We start from the raw sequence: 19,841 nt of genomic DNA on the forward strand, positions 1-19,841 counted from the left end.
ATTTACTCTACAAAGCACTCCTTCATTCAAAAGTTTACTGGGTGTCTACTAGGTGACTGGAACTGTGTACATAATGGGATAGGAATAAAAAGCAGTGCCTGCCTATCAGGAGCTCCCTTTCTAGGGGAAGAGACAGACACAGAAACACATAATCATGACAGGATAAAATACAGTGCCATATATATGGCAATATAAAAACACACAGAAAGGATATCTAACTAAGCCTGAGCTGGCAAGACACTCAAGGAAAGCTTCCTACATTTGAGTATTAAAGACATCCATACAAATGAGGCTGTACCAAGTGGGAGTTAGAGCCACAGAAATTATGCAAATGATGGAGAGAGGGGCATTTTGGCAGAGAAGACAATGAGTTAAGCACAGAATAAAGAAATGAAATCACAGAGGTAGTGAATGACACAGCATAAATGCTGCAGGGGGCTCAGGCTGCAGGGCAGAGTTAGTAATGTGAGTCTAGAGAGATGGGCATGGTGGAATAGGTTGGGAGAGAAAAAGGACGGCAAGGTAGTCTTCTGTGAGTGCAGGAGAGCAGGGATTAAATACAAGTCTGGGGGATGGTAAGACTGGCTGAAGGTTTCTACGGGTGGTTATTGGAATATCTAGGAGTACAGAAAGTACAAGGCCAGAATGGGTTGTGTACATGGGTTTGTAATAGAGAATTATGGCAAGAACTGCAGTCTAATAAAGGGGATAGAGGAAGATAGTGAGCTAGGTGTCAACTGTTAATACTGTATCTGTTGAAACTTTACGCTCTTTAGTGTGTTCACATACATCAGAAAATCCCGAAGATGAGAGAAGTAGAGTACTGATCTTAAAAGGCTGGTTAATAATGTATTTTATTACAGAGGCTAAAATATTTATCTTCTGCCACCAGATAAATACCCTGTCAACTGGTCTTGTAAAATGGAAACACATGATTTAAATGCGATCCTTCCTTTTTAGACGCACAGTACCTTTTCTCCTTCCTCTAACAGGCGCAGTAGGGTGGCATTGTCCGTTTTCTCCTCATCTTCTATAGAGCTGCCCTCGGCAATCTGGTCTTGCAGCTGCTCCTGGTTCTCCTCATCTCCTCCATCAGGGGCAGATCGAGACCGTTTCAGAGGAGGCTTGACCAGACCTACGAATGAGAACCAAGAGGGCCGTGTGACCTTGCAGGGACCATCTGGGGAGCGGTTTAGTCTCATGCCATCCCTCCCATACATTTCCAATTTGAGATAATCTAGAAGGTATCAGGGAGGTAGCACAGTGGGTACACACAGACTCTAGAGTTAAACAATTATGGAGAATCATTTGCTCTCTCTGAACCTCAATTTTCTTATCTATAAAACTGGGAGAAGAATGCTGTCTATTTTAGAGGATTGTTGGAGGACAAAATGAGGTAATTCATGTGAAAATACTTGGTATTATGGTTACTAAATAGCAAATTCCAAATAAGTATCAGATGATGATGATAAACAGAGTTTAGCATAATTAATGGTAAGGATGGTGTTATACACGGACAAATGCCATGGAGGGGATACTGTGAATAAATGAACAATTACAATCAGGAACAAAAATAAAGAAAGCAAATTATAAACATGATTACAGGAGATCCCACCTGTGTGAGGGCCTCTGAGGACTATTTCAACATTCACATCATAAGCGGCACTACCAAAACTGAATGAATTTGATCAAATCACCAAGGTCACAAAGAGTAATAACAGAATTCTTTATAATACAGGCACAAATAATTTAATTTGCACATTAAAGAAACATTTTATTGTCTACATCTGATAACTTTATTAACAATCACAGTAGGTGATATTAAAATCAGTTGATAAGGTCCCAAAGTACGAGAAACATGCAAAATATACTCTAAATCCAACATTTAATTAAATTAATAGTTGTGTACTAACAAAAGTCATGTTACACCTACAAATGATAGTTGCTCTAAGATTTTGGAAAAGCATAGGTCAGCCTGTTAAAATCTTATACTTTGAACATGAATTATCAGAGGTTCTGTTTTGCCTTGGGAAGGGCCTTCTTTGCACCTATGAAAGAGTATATAGTAAGCAGGCAAGGGCGATGAAGTTCTGCTGAGAACACCCACAAGGAGGAAAAGCTTACAGCTCCAACATGTTTAGTTTGATGAATCAAAACGTCCCACTTGATGTCTAACGCAATACCCTGCATATTACAATATTTGTGGTTTTAGCTCAATTAGAGATTAGGAAAATAAGGCCAAAAGAAGCTAACTTTCAACAACCCAAACATGAGTCATCTGACTAACTGTAAGTTATACCTTGGCTTATACCCAGTAAATATAGTTTTGGACCTATGTCAGTAACTTTTCTGGTGCAATGTCAAGAAAATTAGAAGATTGTAAACACTGTTCAACTACCACAAGCTTCAAGGATTCTATGAAAATGTTAGCTCCATTATGAAATGTTTAGTAAGTCAGATCATCATGAGAGATAATAGATATATCAGTATAATAACAGGAGAAACGGATCAGTTATCCATGGTGCTTTTGTTAACATGGTCATACACTATTTGTCTTTTAAACAATGAGATGTGAAACTAATTTTTAATTTCCAGTGCTTAATTTACATTCCGGGGCTTTATTTATAAAATATGCTAAGACTTTTGAATTTATGGTGAATCAGAGGCTTAAAAAATTTAAAACGGTGGATTACTTTACTTATTCAATATTGACTGAATCCCCACTTTGTGCTAGGCATGTGCCAAAAGCTATAAAGAAGAAAAATAATCTCTGCCTCTGAAAACTTCTAATTTAGAAAAAAATATAAAGCAGTAAAAAATCACTGACGTTGCTATAAGAGATCTAAAAGCAAAGTGCTTTCGGGGGCCAGGGGAGTTGGAAAGGCTTCAGAGAAGGAAGATTTGCTTTCTGACCAATGTCTTTGAGACTGGGGAGGGTTTGTTAAGGTCCAGATCAAGGAAGGAGGCAGAGGGCACACACATGTAAAAGTACAGAATCAAAAAGTACATGGCCATTTTAGTCCAATTCATCATAGTATGTATGGTTCACTACGCTCATAAAGTACATTTGGAATAATCCGTCTTGGCTCACGAGAAGAAAGACCAGTATTGCTTACTAATGGCTAACATGCACAAAAGCACATTCAGTAGTGGCTTTCATTTTATAAATATTTATTTATCTATCAGGGCCTTAATTTCAAAGTATCAGGTACCACTGATAATTCTGCCAAACACAATAAAAAAAAAATATCCAGCCAATGGGTATATTATATTTGTCTGCAGGAAATAAAGGGCCAGTCCCTTTAGTTCTGCAGAAATCAATCCTTAAGAAGGCTGAGATGCTAAAAACATTTATATGCATATACCCTTAAGGCTGGCCCCACTGATCACAATTGCTCACAGTTTTATATAAATTCAAATACAGGAAGACTCCCAAAGGATTTTAAATTAAAATCCCAGAGAAAGGCTGACCTTTGACTTTGGCAATAGTGTCTTCACCATGCTCTGGTTCTTGCTGAGTAGCTTCACCTTCTGAACTCTCTACAATGGCATCTTGGACAATGGCTGGATTGCCAGAGGCCAGTCTCATGTAGTATTCTTTACTGTCATAACTTACGGCTCTTCTGTATCGAGCAGGTTTCTAAGAAATAACAAAAGAGAAAGACTTAGATAATCATCTTCAAGAATTAAAATATAAGGTACCTGAGGGAAGGTATGATGTTAAGACTTCTTTATATTTTACCGTTTGGTATGGATTTTTAATAGACTGTATTTATACACAGTAAACCCATAGATTTTTGGGTTAAGTTTCTCTATTTTTAAATTCCATTGATTTTTAAGACACCTATAAAACAACAATATTAGTAGTCTTGTTCTTCCTGAAATAGAAGTAAATCATCTCAAGTCAAATAACGTTTTCACGTTAGTACAGTATGGCCTCAGTGATGTATCAGAAAACTTCCCCATATAATAGAGTGAAGAGAAAGCTCCGTGTTGGAGAGCATCAAGTTCCAAGGGGGATGTCTATTCTGTGAGGAGCCCAGAACTTTGCTTCCACCCCAAGTAAAGTAAGTAGGTCAGGCCAGAGGGGCTGGCCAGCATTCAGCTGGACTCATCTGTGTGAGTGTTTACTTCAGATACTTGGAGGTAGAGACTCAGAACTGCCCTGTTCTTTTCCATGTTTCCATATTCTCACTGGAACTCTGGAAATGGCCCAAACCTCCAGAGAGTCCTAACCCAACATGGAATCAACTAGCTTCAGCCCAGATGGCACTTTCTGGTTGGCCTGCCACTCCAAGCTGGTATCGCCAACTTGTTAAAACATCTTCATTGTTTGTTGTGTAGAAGAATATGATCCATAAACTTACTAACTAAATGAATAGATCAAGAACATATATAAGTTCGTTTTGAAGAAGAAATTAATTACCTAGAAACATTAGAAAAGACTTACTTTTTGGCATGACACAAAAGCATTTCTTTTGAAAAATAATATTTATCCTAAAAACAGCTTCTCCAATTGACCTAAACCTTTTTTCCCCTGTAAAACCATAATACAATGAAAAAAATTAAGGCCTAAAATTTCCTGCAAAAAATGTAAAACCAGAGGGAAAAGTTTATGTGTATAAAGATTTGTCAATTAGAATTAGACCCAGACTTTGGATTAACAATTAAGAAAAAGATGGGAGTTGAAACATACTTTAAAATGTTCCTTTTCTAAGTATTATTTTGCTTCTCCTTTCCTATGAATAAGAGTTATCTAATGAATAACATTCTACTCTTCAAACTCAAGTAGTCAATAGGTATTGTCTACAAAAACGCTTATTTCAAGCAAGACCTTTTTTAAAAAATGATTTCCAACTGAAGTGGAAAACAAGTGTCCAATTGGTTGGAATATTTACGCTAAAATACTGAATCAATTTTGAGATAAAAAGACACCTAACTGAAGCCACATCGCCCTTTTTTTAACTTCAGGTACAGAGTCATGGAATAAAGAGAGCTGCAAGCTAACTGAGGAATGATATGCAGCAAATGGAAACTGAAATATAGTACTTAATATAGGAAAGTATAAAAATGATGTAAAATAGTATTACCATTATGGAAGGATCAATCTGATGAGCAAACTTAAGAATATTACAATATTTTTGAAATGAGAGAAAGGTAGCAATTTTTGTATTACAACAATTCTTCTACATGAGGTATAACAAAAATCTTCAACTCAAAATTGTTCATTTTTAAAAAGATGAAAGCAGAGTTAGTGATGGGCAAGACAATGCATTAATACATGTGGGACAACTTCTGCAGATTTAAACTTGGAAACATAAGCATCTTTCCCTCAATATTTTGAGGTATATTTCTGTGTTCGAAAGAACTACATTTTTTACTGAATTATGTACAGAATCTTTCTGGAAAAAGAAAACGATTAAATTTCTTTTTTAACAAATCAAAATAAATTTAAATTGTATTTTAAAAAGCGATCATACACTTAGTTTCCATTAGTTCCTTGTTTGAAGACCTAATTTTAAAAGAGGGCACCCTTGCATTCTCAAAATACATAGTTTAGTATCTAGAAAAATTAACCGAGTAATTGAAAAACAAAGTTGAAGGTGTCAGACTGCCCATTACTAACATGCGTCAGAATCTGTTAGTTTCTGAATGAAGCCATACCCATTTTATGGTGAGAGCAGTGAAGACTCTGCCTGTTAGTGAGCAGCATACAGACCCTAGAAAGCTAATCAGAGCAAAGCCGAGAAAGGCTACAACAGTTCTCAGCATGAATGAAACTAGCTTTTCAACTCTAAGAAACTTAACAGAAAGAGCAAATTGAAAGTCAATCTTTTAAGTTAGTCTAGTCTACCATGCACTAAAAAAACCCCCAAAAACCCCAAACCAAAAAACAAAACTGCAAGTATTTTGCATTCTTTCATGGTAATTTGTGTTTTACCTTTTGAGGAATGATATCATCGGGTGTCTCAGGCTGTTTACTTGGGATCTCAGACTGAAAACAGGGTATTAAGTACAAACACATCAGAAAAAAAACCACAAAGAACAACACAAAAATAAAATTTTCTTGAGGACTGTATGGAATACGGACAATGTACTCAAAGAAAATCAACATGATATCCTAAGTTGCTTGAAATAATCACTCGGTATCTTGTGATTATTTTCTCAATTATCAAAAGCAGTTTTAAAGTAAAACTTAAATACACTAAAATGCTCAAGGCTACTGAACAGGGCAAACTTAAAAATCACACAGACACAACTATAGCACAGGCTGCCACTGTCGTGGATGATTTATAGGCAACTCTTTATATGGCTTCAAAAGAAAAAAAACTGGGTAATAGAACTGAATGCTAACTATTATCTTCCGCCTATCATTCACTGTGTTTATCCCGCAGGTCTGTTTTATATTAATAACAGGAGCAACTGGTTTAACAATTATCTACAATACCCCATACCTCAGAAATAATTACTGCATTTCCCCGAAAAAAAGACAGGGTCTCACATTAATTTTTGCTCCAAAAGATGCATTAGGGCTTATGTTCAGGGGATGTCATCCTGAAAAATCATGCTAGGGCTTCTTTTCCGGTTAGGTCTTATTTTCGGGGAAACACGGTAAGTGCTTGTTAGTTAAAACAAATCCTTAAAAGTCAAAGGCCCCACTTCCTTCTCTCTCTTTTCACAGCTATAACCCCAGAAAAGCTGAAAGCAGAAGGTGCAATGGATCATCAGCCTCCAAACCAAAAGTTTTCGTAAAGAGCACTTTTTAAAGAATTAGGTGGTTGCTTTATATTTTATTCTCAGAATAAAATCCTGATAAACAAGAAGGAAATTTCTGTTGAACTGTAGTGTGTGGCTTATGCAGGTAAACACACAGATAGCTACAGACAGACAATAATGCACCCAAGAACTACTTCCAATTTTCCTTCCTTTTCACGGTATATGTCTGGAGATGACTTCTAGTATCGTTCCCTACCGTAAACATGAGCAAGAAAAATGCTTTCACTGATGTGTGCTTCCTTAGGCAAAACAAACACAGAACTACTGGGAATACTTTCTAATACTTCACATGGTTTTAGTAAACCATTCTTTTTCAAAGTACACTTTCAAAAGCGCACCTCATATTGAAGAATAATCTTTAAAATATACATGCATGTTCTCTATCTTGATAAGAGCTTGGGTTACACGAGCATATATGACACATTTGTTAAAACTCACTGAATGGTACACTTAAGACTTGTGTGTTTCAATGTCAATATAAAAAAATTATAAACAAATACTGAAATGTAATTATTGATATGCATGTATAAGTGTTTAGGGGTGAAGGGTACTGATTCTACAACTTACTTGGAAATCCATAAAAAAAAACAAGATAGAAAGATGGATAGACACGTGGTAAATCCAATATAGCAAAATGGACGAATTACTATTGTCAAACCCAACTCTGACGTCCACTATACATTCCCACTCAGATTGTGGGCAGGGTCTAACTTGTGCACTCATTCATTTTCTCTGCAGTATATAGGATAGTGCTGCTGGTTTAACACACATTTGCTTGAAAAGACAGAGCATTCAATAGTTAAGATATATGTTATACCAATAATTTTAGTCTTACCACAGATCTCTTTTATTTAAAATTTTTTTTTATAAATTTTTGTTTTAATTATGTTTACATAGAAATCTGTTTTCAAAGTCGAAACTTCTAGAAAATAGTTGTTTTAGTTTCTTTACTTCCAATTTTTCTATAGTGCTAGTGGCAAAAGAATTTCCCAAATGAACTGCTTACTTTCTGAGTCCTGTGACATCTATACATTATATAAAAATATATGTGGAGGCAGCCACAAGAGACTCGTTAAAAGGAACCTTCCTGTAAGTTTATCCTTTTGCCTCAAGCAGCCCAACATTAATAGGTAGACACCGAGGTTTTTACCCCAATGATATTTACAAAGAATTTACAATGATGTTTGAGATTATTACTCTGTGAAAACAAAGGGGTTACAGAATTGAAACCTAGTTTTGGTATTTAAATATATATTTTTTAAATGGCAAAATGTGTAATCTTATTTTCCTTCCAGAGGATTCAGAATAATGAGACAACAGCTTAAAAACAACCAGATTTTGGGGCGGCTAGCTGGCTCAGTTGGTTACAGCGAGAGCTCTGAATGACAGGGTTGCTGGTTCAATTCCCACGTGGGCCAGTGAGCTGCGCCCTTCACAACTAGATTAAAGACAACGAGCTGCTGCTGAGTTTCTGGAGGGGTGTCCGGATGGCTCAGTTGGTTAGAGCGTGAGCTTTCAACAACAAGGTTGCTGGTTCAATTCCTGCATGGGATGGTGGGCTGTGCCCCCGGCAACGCAAGATTGAAAACGGTCACTGGACTTGGAGCTGAGCTAAGCCCTCCACAACTAGATGGAAGGACAACGACTTGGAGCTGATGGGCCCTGAAAAAACATGCTGTTCCACAATAAAATAAAAAAAAAAAAAATTCTCTGACTGGATCTTAAAAAACAAAGCATAACCAGATTTTCTATTTTCATCATACCCTAGGCTCACATCTTAACCCTATCTGTAATTCATATTACCACTTAAAATATAGAATTACAGAGCAATTTAGATTAGCAGTTTCAGTTATGAAAATTACCACCCAAGGAAAGTCACTGTGCAAAAGATAAATTATTTTCATGTGAGAACACAGAATTTTCTGCATGTATCAAATTTTCTCAGGACATAATTATTATTACTGTTGCTTTTATTGAAATAATTTTAGTTGAGAAACTTTCAAAGCTTTTAAGTCTGTGGCAAACAAAACACTAAAATATGTTCTATCTTCTATAAACAAACGTCAAATTAAAAATCAAGAAATAAAGTTCAAAACAGAATAATAGGCAAGTTGTTTTTTATACATATGCAATATTATCAAGGTTTGAGAAATAAAATTTTAACAACTAAGAAAAATCACTTGATTCATTTCTAACACATCAAAGATTCAGCTTAAGCAACACGATTATTTAAGTAATGTTACTTAAGACACAATAATTATTCTTAATAAGGCAGACAATCAAACCATTGGCTCTTGGTTTAGGTAAAGCCTGCTTACCTATCGTGAGGCTTCAAAAAGCAATATTTAGGTTGGCACATACCCGATGTATCGCAAAAAGTACCGACTATATTCTGTAAACATGAATGCAAGGAGAGCAACACGTTTATGGGAAATGAAAGAGAAGAAGTGATTGAGCTCCACCTCTGGGAGGCAAAATTTAATTTGTTCAGGACAGAGGTGGATTTGCTTAAAATTCAAGAGGGCTCTCTTTCCATGGAATCCTTTCGAAATCCTGTAAGAGGGGCCTAGTAATTTTGTACTCATAATTGTTTACGCTTTTTCTTATAGAGCCCTTCCCCAAGTTGTGTAAACTTCAGGTCCAATTAAATCTGGGTCTACCCCTTTTTAGTGAAAAAATTTCAGAATAAGGAAAATTCTATAGAATTCTATGGCAATGGATAAAATCTAGGACTTAGGAAGAGAGAAGGCTGGTAGCCCATTCACTCAACATTTATTCAATTCTAGGTGCTCTGTTAGCATTAGCAAGACAAAACCTCACATAGGGTTTCTGGAAGAAATTGACTGTCTGTGGATGTCACAAAACCACCAAGCATCAGAATCTTTTCTATTCCAAAAATAATTCAACTTCAGAAGCACTGTCAACCTATACCCATTATGTATCACTCCACTGCTTAGGAGCTGTGACCTAGGAGGGGCTCTGTAACTTTTCTAGGTTTCTATTCCTCATCTGTAACTTTGGGATAATACAATGGACTATATACCTCAGAGGGCAATAATGAGATGTAAAGGAAACTGCAGTAAACTCTGCAGAGCACTGAGCTCACTGTGCTTTTTAAGTATTAACTCTCCTTTTTTGATTTCATGATAGAAGTCAGTGAGATAGCAGCTGCTTCTAGTTTTTGGAATTTCTTTGCTGTCAACATGGCCAGATTGCATATTCCATAAAGCAAAAGTGGATATTTAATAATGGCATTTCAACTTTACAAAAAATTTTGGACTAGCAAAACCCAAATAATTATTCATTCAGAAAAGTTCATCATAGCGTATGAACCTTGACTTGTGCATGAACTAAGCAGCATGAATTCCACATTCTATAACCATCTCCCCATCCAGTCACTCTTTTCTATTTTGTAAACATATCTCCAGCGTTTCCTGACTGCCCTATATTTCCCAATAAGTAACCCATTTGCTTAAAAATTAAGTTCCAGATGGTATATGCTTATTAGGTTGGTGCAAAAGTAACTGTAGTTTAAAAGGTTAAAAAAATTGCAAAAACTGCAATTACTTTTGCACCAACCTAATATTTCTGAGCGGGGCTGTTCAGACTTCACAGGCTGGTGAATTCCTTTGCTGAGGTAAAATGTTAATGATGCGAAGGTTGTAAGTGTGACCTCTCTACAGGTTATTTTGTTTTTATTTAGAAATTTAAATATACTTCTGTAAAACAAACGACACTGTTATAAAGGAGGAAAGAAGTAAATAAGATACAAATATTATGGGTATGTAACTCAAAAAGTATATGCCTCAGTTAAACAAAAACAATGAGTTTGTCACACATTTAGGAGAGCATATTTATCTAATGTTTTAGTATTCTTGAATGAATTCAAATTAAATGAGTGTTGACTCAAGAAGAAATATTTTATCAAACCACTACAGGCTTACATTCTTAGTCGGTTATTATTTTAGAGAAACAGATTAAGAAGTAGAGATTGTGTTGCTGGTTTGCTCTGACAAAAGTAGATGCTAATAAAAGGCTACCAAAATATGGGTGGATTAATTTTCTTATGTAATGTGCAAGTAATAGAAATTACAGTATTTTAAGGTACAGCTGTACCAACTATGGCATTGTTGACAAAATTTAGAACGGACTTTAGGGAGCTATCTTGAACAATCTTAGATAATTATATATTAGCAGGTCTACAATCTGCATTCCAGGACAGAGGTGGAATCAATGAATACTAGAAAATGGAGCCAGGGTTTGGACGGAGAAAGAAAAAGAGGAACTGGAACCATGCAGGTCGGCCCACATTGCATGATCTGAACTACTCATTAGAAGACCCATATTCCAAGTCTCCTTTATAAATCTTAGCGTCTTCAGTTGTTGAGAGAATCAAATACAAAATTAAGAATGTGAAAGTACTTAAATCACGAAGAGTTTTGAAATTAAATTTTAAATAAAATATAACGAAACCTCTACACTGGGCGAGTGGTTGGACTTTATGACGTCTTAGATTCTAAAGTCCCATTAACCAAATTAGTCAAGAAGAACAAACCTAGTATGTTCTTCAGTGGATGATCCTTTGCAGCGATATGACTTTCTAATTGGGGATAAGAGTTACATTAGATTCATTTTAGAGGCAGCTAAAAAGCAGGGTGAAACAAAATATGGAACACATCCCTTTGAGAGATAGCAATCGTTCTGTTCAGGGATCAGTTAAACATTGGGCAGTGAGATCCTTGAGGAGGGAGACAATCTTACAATATAGTTGTCTATGTTATCTTTTTAAAAAGTCATTCTGTTTTTTGAAAATTTAAATGACATTAAAGGAGGGCATGAGAACTTTATGTTTATCACAAAGGGTATACGTTTTTTAAAAATATCATGAAACACTAGTCTAACAGTCCAGGGTTCTCCAGAGCTGGCCCGCTCATTACAATAGCCACTATCTATATGTGGCTACTGAGCACGGGAAATGCGGCTAATCTGAATGAGAGGTGCTGTAAGTATAAAATACACACCGCGTTGTGAAGACACGGTACAAATAAAGTAAAATGCTTCACAAATAATATTTTTATAATTGAGTTCACATTGAAATGATAGTATTTGGAGGCTGGATAAGATTATCTGTGAAATTTCCTTCCAATTCCGAGAGCTGTGATTCCATGACAAAAGTGAGTATCTAAAGAGAAAAACATTCTTCATTTTGGAGGCAAAGGATTATTTCTGGACTCTGAAGTGTTGAATTATTATTTAGGAATTCTATGAAGATTTTCAGAATTGAATTCAGTGGATGTTATACTCCTCTGTTTTCTCTTCTTAAATTTGTAGTGACTTTATTGGAAAAGACTATTTTCCTAGACTTAAACACACACGATTCCTGGACCATTATCAACTTAGAAAAAAAGACAGTTTTTTGGTCTTATTCAAAATCCTGAATGAAGGCTTTGGGAAGGGTAACTTGTCTGAACGAAAAGGAACTTAAGGGCAAATGTTTATTTTGAGCCCATGGAGTTGGTGATGAACTTTCCTAACATAAATGGAAAGATCTATATGTTAAGGCTACTGTTCTTTATATTTCTTCAAAGAATATTGTTTAGTGCCAATATTCATTTTATTGACTTAACACTCATGTAGTGTTTATTTTGTCAGACACTATTCTAAGTACTTTACTAATTTTAACTAACTCAATCCTCCTAACACCTTTTAGAACGGACTTTAGGGAGCTATCCACCTTTTGAGGTGGAAGCAGGATTTTCTCCATTTTAGGCAAAAGGAAACAGAAACCTAAAGAGGTCTGATGACCTGTACTAGATCAGCCAGCTAGAATAGTGGCAGAGGCAGGTTTTAATCCAGGTTGTCTGGCTCTAGAGTCTGCAATCTAACCCACTTCGCTATGATGTCTCCCTGTGCCACTGTTGCTTCTTTTCATTCCCCTGCTACCACCCTCACATTAATTTAATATAGTACATTACATTTTCAAAATTTTAGGTAATTGACCTAATAAGGAAAAATGCTTACAAAAAGGATGAAAACTTCAAAGAGCCATTACAAATATTTAATTCTGCATACTCACCGCCACATTTGTCTCTTGTTCTGTTTCTGGCACATAAGGGTAATGGTTATAAAACATGTCATTTCGCACCATTTTCTTTCTCATTCTGCAGGGCCCTTCTGTCATTTCCAACATCCATTTGTCTAGATGGGAACCGATGGGGGGACCCCACAATCCTCGCTCCCGCAACAGTTCATACTCGATTTGGCACCATTCTTCTGTCACGTACTTCAAGGCATTCTGCTGACGCTAGTGGTAGAGTCCAGGTTGGGTTTTCAAACAAAAGCAGGAGTAACAATTAAAAGTCTACGAAGAACTTAAAACCAAGTTAATATCTGAAAACAGAATCCTTATTATTTCAGTCAATATTATAAAAGTAAAATTACACTTATTTATGGTTAAAGTAAGGTACCAGCTTTGTGAAAAAGTAGCGATTTTGTGGTGGTGCAAGGTGATTAATTTACCACCAAGTAAATGACAGGCATTTATAGGGTAAAGTGTGCAGTACAGTTGAAGAGAGTTGAAGGAACTGAGTTACTAGTGCACAACAAAGACGGTAATATTACTTTTGGAAATACTTGTATATTGAAATGGTTAGTCCAGTGTGAATCGATAAATAAACATAGCAATTTAAGTATGAATTGCCCTCTCATCCCAAAACTGTAAAACAGCTACCAGAACATAAGAGAAAATATAGGAAATCAGATCAAAAAATACTGCCAACACACTAGATTACTGGCAATCTTTGTAACTTTTCTAAAGATTTTAGGTAAAGAATATAAACATGCAGCTCTGATAGGGAACTTGACATTTGTATATAAATTTTTAACAGTAGATGATTAGAACTAAGTTCTCTAACAATTTATGGAATATAAGTACACAACTTAAGTCTAAGAATAAACATTGCTTTATGTAACTAATAGTAAAGATTACTGAATGAATAATCATGAAATTACAGGACATAATAGTAGTACTTATGTGTTCTTGGGGGTGGGGAGCAGAGGAATTCACTGTAATAACTAACCTACTGTTATGCCCATAAATTATTAGACGTTTATCATTCAGAAATTATCAATAGACTTTAAATGGTTATTTTGGAAACAGAATATTTAGGATAAGTTGTTGAATAACAACAAATTCACAAAAAAGCTTTCACTGAATTTATTTTTTAATCACCAAGCACCAGCAATGACATAATCACCAAGAACCGGTAATTAAAAAAACTTTTAGTTTTTTACTGTTTTAGAATTTTAAGAGACTTCTCAGAGACTTTGAGGCATATGTTCACAATTTCCTTAATAAGTCTGAAAGACAGCGATCTGTATTATATTTTAATGTTTATTAGGAACAAAAACTGAAGTAGGTCAGTACTTCAGCGTTAGCAGGATTCAGCCATGCTAATTTCTAATTTGTTGCTTTTTAAACGTTTGCCTATAAGAAAGTCAAATTTTTCTATCATAAAACTAGTGGTCAAAGTAGCTGTTGGCAGGGAATAATTAAAATTATCATCTAATGATGAATGTGGTCCAGCAACTTACCTTTAAAATGGGTAGGAAGGTATCAGGAGAAACAGAATCCTATCCTACTCAAGGAACGCAAAACACACCATTACTGTGATTATGAATTCTTACCTCCTGATGTTCCTTATATTGTGTGTCTACTAAGTCACGAACAACAGCAATATGTGTAAACATCCACTGAGAAATCTCCTAAGAATGGATGGAAAAAGAGGCTTAATATTTCTTGGATCACCTGGAAAAAATAAGTTAACTAGTCTTGAAATTAATGCTGCACAATTAGTTAAAATTCTGTTAAAAACGCCATTACAAAGAAACACCAAAAACACTGAAGATTAATTTTATGATGAAATTAATGGAGGCTTGTGTACTGGACACAGAAACTCTCCCCCTTCACTCCCCTACCCCAATGGCCCTTCAAGGAAGGGCTTGCTGTCCAGGCTCTGGGGATGCCGTCAGCACCCGCAGGGACCACTTCAGCTGCAGAGAGCTATCGGGGCATCCCATGTCCAGTGACTGGCTGATTTGGGGTAAGTAGGCTCAGCCATTACAGCTCAGTACGGGTCAACTGTGACAGGCCATTTTGTAGGCTGAGTCTGTCGTGGACCTGCACTGTAGCCTGATATTTCTCTGTGACCAACGCTGCTTCCTTCTTCCACAGGTACTGACCACAAGTGCACCGCTAATAAACATCCTGCACACTAAACTCCATCTCATAGTATGCTTCCTGGAGAACCCAACCTGACACATGGAATGACTGACACATTGTTTTTTTCAGACCCTTTTCCCAGCTGCCACTAAGATTCTGGGATGGCAAAGGAAGTATGATGAGGAAGAAATTAATACCGGAGGCAGACAAATTAAAAAAAAAAAAAATCAATCGCAGGTATATACAATAAAATTATTTTTTTTAAAAAGTCATTTTCTGCTATTGCTTTAGAATTTATAAAATTCTCAATAACAAAATTATTGAAAGTTTGGAATAATTATATGTCAAGATCTGAATCTCACCTTATGTGTAGTTATGAAATGAATGTAAATACGAAACATTCGATGCAATTTTTGCATAATAAAATGGGAGAAGTTCCCATAATCTGGGTTATATCTCTTTTCTAAAGCAAAAATGCAGAAAAGGTTCCATTTCAAATCATATGCTTATCACAGTAAGTGTATTATATAAAACACTACAACTAACCCCTGAAATATAAATTTATAATAATATCACCAATGAAACTAAATAATGTACCTGGGTAGAAAGACTGTGTTTATTAAGACCACTTTCCTTTCGATTCCTTCTCGATCCTGTTAACTTGGAAAGACCAAAGCCACTGCTGACGCGGGACAGCTTGGATTGAGTGGTGGGCACTAACGCTTCTCCTCGGCTTATGCATTTCTTTTCATGGGCTATGAAATTAAAATCAGATTACTTAACAATTAATTTCTCCATGTGTTTATTAGTCTTACTTTTAATACTTTTTCATCATGGTGACAAACCACAATTCTGTAGTTATCAAAAGCAGATTACGCTACAGACATTCTGTAATACATATTTACTTATTGGTGACCTTGTATAAAGACAGCCACTTAACAATTATTATACTGGTTTTAATTATATGTGGTTGAAATGTCACAGCTCTGCAGTAATATGCAAATTAACAAAATCCATTTCTTTGTTAATTCACAATCCCCTATCTGAAATCTTTGGTGCTGGGTATGCTTTGGAATTTAGAATGTTTTGAATTTTAAAAAGGCAATATGGTGCATAGAGTACATATTACACAATACTGCCATAATGTTTACTGTGATAACCATACTTCAACACATTAATATTTCTGTAGCAAAATGTGTGAATATTCATACCAAGTAGGAAAAACGTAGGTTAGGTTTTGCTACAAGTGAGTTTGTGGACCAAATTAATTTAAAAACCTTAGGTTTTCAGGGCTTTCTGAACTTTAGAATTATAGACAGGGCATTGTGGACTCAAAGCCAGGACGGTGACCATACTAAAGCTGTGAGTGATGCATTATCTTCCAATCTCATAGATGCCTAATGTATAACACATCTTTGATATAAAAAAGAGAGAGGGAGAGAGAAAGAGAGAGACGAAAAGCTAAATCTTAGCATAATCATTCTATATTGGGTTACACGCTACTGATTTTTTATTTATACTGCTGTCATAGTACCCTTCAGGGAAAGTTTTAATTACATATCTAAGGCGTACCCATATACAATAGCCATGTGCAAATCTCTTGGTGACACTATCTCTGTAAACTTCCTTACCCAAATGATTCTGCCAGCACTTCAAACCAGCTTCTTCAATGAGTGGCCTTGCTATAGCTATGTCTACGTGGCCCCTTTCATTCACAGGTAGAGTGACTTTGAAAAGCTCTTCCAGCGCTTGTTTCTTACTGTGCATCAATTCAGTCCAAACTCTGTTGACAGCTTTTATGAGAAGCTGACGCCCTGGGAAATGAAAAACAGCAACTGATCAAAAAACACGATACAAAGTTAGCATTTTTCTTCATGCTTTATATCTTAAGAATTTCAACTACAGTACTTAATTGTCAAAAAAATGCTTCACATCATTTCTAGATCAGTAAAAAGGATTATTCAGATAACCAAAAATGTGGTTGGCTACTTGGAAAACTTAAAAGAAACTTTATATTCATGCAAAAAGACTGCATTTTTATTTATAAAATTGGAAACCACATACATGTTTCATTGTTTAGCTTCTTCTCTATAAAGGAACATATCCCTATTTCAACATTTTTAGGTTTCAATATTTAAAGTAAGTTCAAAATTAAATTGTTCTTGAAAGAAATAATAAACAAAATATTTTTAAAAAGTTTTTATTATTAAATTCCTCTTACTTTGGATTCCTTGCTATTAATAATTTGTCTAATTCTGGCTCTAAAGCTGTCAACTTTAGCAAGCATCAGAATCACCTGGAGGTCTGCTGACTGCTGGTCTCCACAGTCAGAGTTTCAGTAATCTGAGTGGGGCCAGAGAATCTGCTTCTCTAACAAGTTCCCAAATGATGCTGATGTTGCTAGTCTGAGAGCCTTGCTTTGAGAACCAAAGTTCTAAACCGTCAGCTCCTTGTGGGACGTGGGGCTGGGGGCTGGGAGGGTGGGGGTGGCCAAAGGGGAGGGGGTGAAAACAATCACTGTGTCCTCATCCTCAGTGTCTGGGGTTCAAGAACTTTTGGTGAAAGAAGAAAGCGTAAGTTAATGTGCAGATGACTAAAAGAATGAATGATGGACTTCCAAAGGATAAAATCATATGCAAAACTACCACACTGTATTGTTGGGGAGACAAATACTACCATAACTACCTAACCTTTTTTACCAAAAAATGTGGAAATAAGAAATCAATCCACTCAGACTTTCATGCATAAAACATAAAATCAGTGGGAAAACTAAATTAAAAAAAGAGAAAAAATAAAAATGGTAGTACTTATAACCTGATTCAAGCAATGTTTGCCTCTAATATGGTATGCCTAATGCTACCAATAGACAGCTCTCTTTATGGTAAGTACCAAGTTTGTATTTGCAGTACTACCTGTAAATGTAAACATCATCAAGTTGCCTGATGTTACTACGAAATGGACAGGTCTAGCAATATCAGTGGTTAGTGGTTTTCCCATCTTAGCATCTAAGAATATGGATAGCTGGCATACTGGTATATGTCAGTGTGCATAGCAGTGTATGTACAGGTGTGCCCTACTGGGAAATTGGTTGTTAACGTTGGAAGTTAATGAGTGAGCAGGAAAGGGGAAAAAACTGAGGTAATTACCTTCACTAATATCTTGGCTGTAACCACCATCCGGTTCAATGTCAGAGGGGATCATAATGTGCCATGTAGTCATGCGGGCTTCTGCCTCCAGTCCAAATCCATCCACGTTGCTGGAAAATTAAAGTCAGTTTAAACTACATAAAGGAAATGATTGTGGCTAAAAACTATAATAACAAAGTATTACTCTGCAGACACAAGTAAAATGCTGGCTCTATTACAAAGTTCCATAATTAGCAGACATAATTGTACAAAATAGAACATCTAGTTTATCATGAACATGCCATTTTTAAGGGGTAACCTCACACATCCACTTGACTACATGTAATTAAACTAAACTACAGCATAAAGATGAGCATCTTAATATTTAAGATGCTTTTTGATCACTATTAACATTTTTACCTAAAAATTATAAAAAAGTTCACTTAAGAACATTCTCCTCATATGCCTGTGCCCCTGGCCCCTCTCCATCTCTTATCTCACCACTCTTTGCTCAGTAGCAGTGAAATACTTGCGTTTCCCAAATGTGTCATATGCTTTCTTCCCTCCGAGCAATCACATAGATGTCTCTTTCTTCCTACATCACTCCTCCCCATCCTCTTTGGAGAGTTAACCACCTCCTCAACCAGGTTCAAGATGCAACTCAGCAGGAGTTTCTTCCAGGTTAGGAAGCACCTTGCTTCTGGCAGAGCACTCAGCACACCTGACTGGTGGTCTTGCTTAGTTATCTGTCCTCTCTCCTAGATTATGTGCTCCGTGACCCTGCCACAGGCCTTTCCTGCTCACATTCCAGTTTCCAATTTAATGCCTGGCCCCCAGCAGACACTAAAAAAATAACAACTGTCAAAGCAGTCAATGGGAAAATATTAATTTCGCCCATTTTACATATACTGTTGTATTTATTTATTGCATTCTTTTCTTTTTATCCCTCTTAACCTCTAACAATGTGCATTCTATTCAATTTAAGAAATTATGTGTGGGACATATGGTGATTAATGAAAAATTTAAAGATACAGAATTTAAGGAAAAATACTCATTCTTTCACTGCAAAAATGCAACACTTGTCATTGACTTTTTGCATGAAGCTTTAAATAAATCTGAGATGAAAGGAAAAAGAAATGCTGCTATCAAAAACTCAGAACAAAGAGTCCGGTGGAATAACATCAAAAACAAATTCAAGGTAGCAAACAGAACCTAAAGGAGTTACCTTCCAACATGCAGATTAATAAGGCAGTGAGCCAGACAGCTAATGAATTCTTGGTCATGGTTCCCCGGTCCCAGGATCAAGTTCCTGTTTACAGTCAGGACCCTGAGCGAATCAAGGAGAGCTACTTGCTGTGGAACTGTTTTGTGTGCCCGTGAGAACTGGTACAAGATGGTCCTATTGAGGCAGTGATAAACCGCATCCAGTGACAACCCCTGTGATCTTCTTTTTGACTAAAGATATGAAAGATATTTTATTTAGTAAAATGGACAAAAAAAAAAAGATCTGCTTATCATTCACACATGAACATTTATTAAGTTTATTATGTACCAGATGGCAAGCTAAGTAGTGCTAAGCTAAGGGTGCTAAGGTAAAAAAGACAAAGCTCCAACACTGTGGGGCAGAGCAGCCTCCCCGAGAACATGAGGAAGTGCCATCTGGGGAGTCTCCTAACACACAGGCTTTGTCAGGCTGAATGACCTCTACTCAAAAATAC

At 36.2% G+C, this 19,841-nt stretch overlaps 1 protein-coding gene across 8 annotated transcripts in view; it reads right to left on the reverse strand.

Annotated features, from left to right (window-relative positions):
• WDFY3 (WD repeat and FYVE domain containing 3) overlaps positions 1–19,841 on the reverse strand; it is a 248,184-nt gene that overhangs the window by 39,479 nt on the left and 188,864 nt on the right. For 6 of the 8 annotated variants that reach the window (XM_081056216.1, XM_081056218.1, XM_081056217.1 and 3 more), the window contains 9 exons: positions 19,349–19,578; positions 18,145–18,254; positions 16,630–16,812; positions 15,596–15,753; positions 14,464–14,541; positions 12,854–13,081; positions 5,942–5,995; positions 3,472–3,640; positions 972–1,135 (listed from right to left, as the gene is read on the reverse strand). In XM_081056216.1, the coding sequence (XP_080912342.1) occupies positions 972–1,135; positions 3,472–3,640; positions 5,942–5,995; positions 12,854–13,081; positions 14,464–14,541; positions 15,596–15,753; positions 16,630–16,812; positions 18,145–18,254; positions 19,349–19,578 (1,374 nt within the window). The remainder of the gene's footprint in view (positions 1–971; positions 1,136–3,471; positions 3,641–5,941; positions 5,996–12,853; positions 13,082–14,463; positions 14,542–15,595; positions 15,754–16,629; positions 16,813–18,144; positions 18,255–19,348; positions 19,579–19,841) is intronic. The other 2 variants (XM_081056214.1, XM_081056212.1) reach the window with 1 other exon arrangement.

This window comes from Rhinolophus hipposideros (assembly GCF_964194185.1).
Source record: "Rhinolophus hipposideros genome assembly, chromosome: 1".
Lineage (NCBI taxonomy): Eukaryota > Metazoa > Chordata > Mammalia > Chiroptera > Rhinolophidae > Rhinolophus > Rhinolophus hipposideros.